The sequence below is a fragment of the Limulus polyphemus genome, unplaced genomic scaffold (assembly GCF_000517525.1).
Source record: "Limulus polyphemus unplaced genomic scaffold, Limulus_polyphemus-2.1.2 Scaffold7430, whole genome shotgun sequence".
NCBI classification, from domain to species: domain Eukaryota; kingdom Metazoa; phylum Arthropoda; class Merostomata; order Xiphosura; family Limulidae; genus Limulus; species Limulus polyphemus.
In genome coordinates this window covers 18,225-21,581 of record NW_013673040.1, presented here as the reverse complement: position 1 = coordinate 21,581, position 3,357 = coordinate 18,225, and the positions used below count along the sequence as shown (strand labels likewise).

The following is a 3,357-nucleotide window of genomic DNA, read 5'->3' as shown; positions in this document are numbered from 1 at the left end:
TTTCAATCCCTACTTTGGTTGGAAAACTTAGACTGATTCATTTAGCTTTACGCATCATAGATGCTTCATCAAAATATATCCAACTAGTATCACTTTACTTGTTGGTGTACTTTTATCGCAGCATTTAATATGTTTTGGACACTTCTTATAGCTATTCTACGGCTAACTAACTATCCCTACTTTTCGTTAATTTTTTCCTATTTAATATGATTTAACTAACTCTTTTCTATATGCTACTTTATAATATTCCTTTTTTTTTAATTAACCGTTTTCATACTGATGATGAAAATTAACCAAATTGGTTTCACTAGGAGTGAACAGAGAAAAGCTTGAAACTGATATATATATTTTAAAAAAAAGAGTTTTGAATAAACTATAGTTTCAGAATTATTTATTGTATTTCTACAATTTTTATGCACAGTATTATAATTTCAATATATCTTGTATTATCTTGTGTGGAAACACTGCATTCCAAAGACTGCCTCACGTAAGTTTTTAGTCATAAATAGTATAGAGGGCCAAATCGATTTTATTCGGTGTAAATGAATTTTGCTCTTCGAAGCAGCGTATAACTGATAATTAACTGTTTGTTAATATTATTTTCTCTTTGTGGTTAATATAATGGCAGTTAGAGCTCAGTTTGAAAACAATAATGAAATAGGTGTTTTTTCCAAACTTACTAACTCGTACTGTCTCGTAGCTATCGGAGGCTCTGAAAACTTTTACAGGTAGAGAAGAAGCTTGTGCTCTACTCATGTAGTTACATTAAGCCTAACAGTAACAAATATGTTGCAGTCTGAAAAACGTGTGGAATAGTAATATTGATACTGATAGGTCATTATAGTCATAACCGTAGAAGTATTACTTTTTGTTCAATCTTGGTTTTACTTCTTAAGAAAAATGTTATGTTTTTAATAGGACGAGAAGACTCAAATCTAAGATCTGTAAAAAAGAATTGAATTGCTAAGTTCCAGTTAAGTGTTAAATAAATGTACTTTAAAGTCTTAAGTTAAACGAAAGACAGTTTTATTTAATAGCTTTCGGTCACACTCACAGGGTGATTGACTTGTGGAATAACTTGTTGTTGACACTACTGCAGGCCAGCATTTTACAAGAGTTTAAGAAAGGAATCTATGATTTCCTGAAATGTTGAAAAATAAAGGGTTAACTTAAATTTTTACATTTCCAAAGGGTGGGTGAGCAAGAACAACCTTGTTGAAGGACCGATAGTCCCTTATTGCCCGTAGGTCATGATATAAAAAAATGAAGTAGTACTAGTAGTTGTAGCCAAAAGTGTCATCTTTATTCAATAAACAAGGTTAGGTCACAGGAGGCAGTGACAACATTTTGATTGCTGTAGTTTTTTCTATTGTTTGTTATTATAATGTCTTCCTGTTGTATTTTATTTTTAATGTTCTATTTATTGTTGCAATTTAAGTTGTACATATATCTTTTATATATATTGTGTATCCTGAGCAAAGCATTTTCTTTATTTTTATTCATTGCCATTTTCTATAATTAAAAACCAATCAAAATACAGATATTTTTATGGAACCAGTAAAAATTATGTTAATATCACAAGTATTTTATGAAATGCTTTCTTTTATATGCCATCAATAAAATTTGGTGCTACTATAGCATGCAGTCTACAAAGATATTTATACAAAAGCATGTGGTCTACACAGATACTATCATTATCACCATTTTAACTTTCATTTATTTGCAATTGGCACCATTTATTATAAATAATGCTTTTTAACTAATAAGTTACAAAAAACCATTACTTAATGTTTAAGCGGCAATTATAATTGGAATAAAATAAATTCCAACAATCAAAACTAGCACAATTAAAAACTAAATTTAAGGTACTCTTTTGGAACACACAACCTATTAAATTATTATTATTTGCTGAACAAAAAGGTGGATAGATATAAATTACTTAGCAAAAAATTATGTTTTAGTGAATCATTAAAACAGTGATGATGAAAGTACCTGTGTAGACCACGTGCTATAGTGTAAATATCTTTGTAGACCTCACGTTATAGTAGCACCTACAATTGTATATTTCAGTGCTGTCTAATTATCTTTGCTTTCAAGATATTGTAATTAACCTGTGAAAGTACATTTAGTGTTATACTTGTTTGTGATGTATCTTGTCTTTATTTACAAAAGTTTTGATCCTAATCATTCTTTAGGAAGTTTTGGTGTTGACCTCAGTCATAGATACTAATCCCTTAGTGATAAGTAGAAAAATTGAGAAATAAGTAGATAAGCACCAGAGCCAGATAAGGTTTTCCCCAAGGTTTTAAGGGAGATCAAAGATCAGATATGCATCTTTTTTATTTCTAGTAGGTCAAAGGAGAGTAGGCAGATGTGTGAGGATTGAATTTTTAAAGGAGTTGATAAGAATTGCTCTGGAAATTATAGGCCTTGGGTTTCAAGTACTTAGATTTTTTAAAAAGCTTTTGATAAGGTGCTACCAAAAAGATTAGCTAAGAAAGTCACACCAGTAGGACTGGGAAAAGATTAGGGATTGTAGGGTAGTTGGAAGGGAGAGAACAAATGTCATTATGAATGGAGTCCAGTCAAATTTTTCCTTGTTACTAATGTTCTTAGATTCTTGAGCATTTGTTGTTTTATTTATACATTAAGGATATTGATAGAGAGCAAAATTAGTAGATCAGAAAAGTTTGTTGATATTAAACTCTTGGCTATTCCTAGCTGTATTGAAAATTTTGAAGTACTAATGAACGAGTTGGATCGGAATGGATTCATCAGTGTGTTTGAAGAAAATTATTTTTGTATAGTGGTGGATATGTTACTGAAGCTTGCAAAACAGTGCTGTGTTACTAGTAGTAGAGCTAATATAATTTTAGGATGTATTTTATACATATATTCATTTTTATTGATTACCAATTACTAGCTAGGCCTGTCTTGGAAAGTTGGAATACTGTGTGCAGTTTTCATTGTCTTATTTAAGAAAATACATTAACTTATTGGAAAGGGTTTAGAGGAAGGCTACAATGTTGATTCCATGGATGAGAAATAGGTTCAGATTTCGGAACTTATTTTCGTTTGGGAATATTAAGAGGTGATTTTATTGAAATTTACAAAATTATCCAGGGGATTACTGTAGTTCAAAAACAATATATTAAAGGTGCATAAGCTTAAGATTTGGGAAATACGTGCTAGGCTCCAGTTAAAGACAATTTGATTTTTCTAACAAGGTGGTAACTTGTATATATATATATATATATATATATATATATATAGATAGAGAGAGAGAGAGAGAGAGTAGTAGTATAGTGTAGTGTAGTAGTAGGTAGGACGTACTTACGTTACTAGATATAAGTTAAA

General features: G+C 30.2%; 1 protein-coding gene across 1 annotated transcript in view; it reads left to right on the top strand.

Moving 5' to 3' along the window:
- Positions 1-491: 491 nt before the first annotated feature.
- The window catches only part of LOC106474606 (eukaryotic translation initiation factor 6-like), an 18,831-nt gene continuing 15,965 nt past the window's right edge, over positions 492-3,357 (top strand). Inside the window, exon 1 of the mRNA XM_013935296.2 lies at positions 492-728. Coding sequence (XP_013790750.2) covers positions 622-728 — 107 coding nt within the window. The 5' untranslated portion in view covers positions 492-621. The remainder of the gene's footprint in view (positions 729-3,357) is intronic.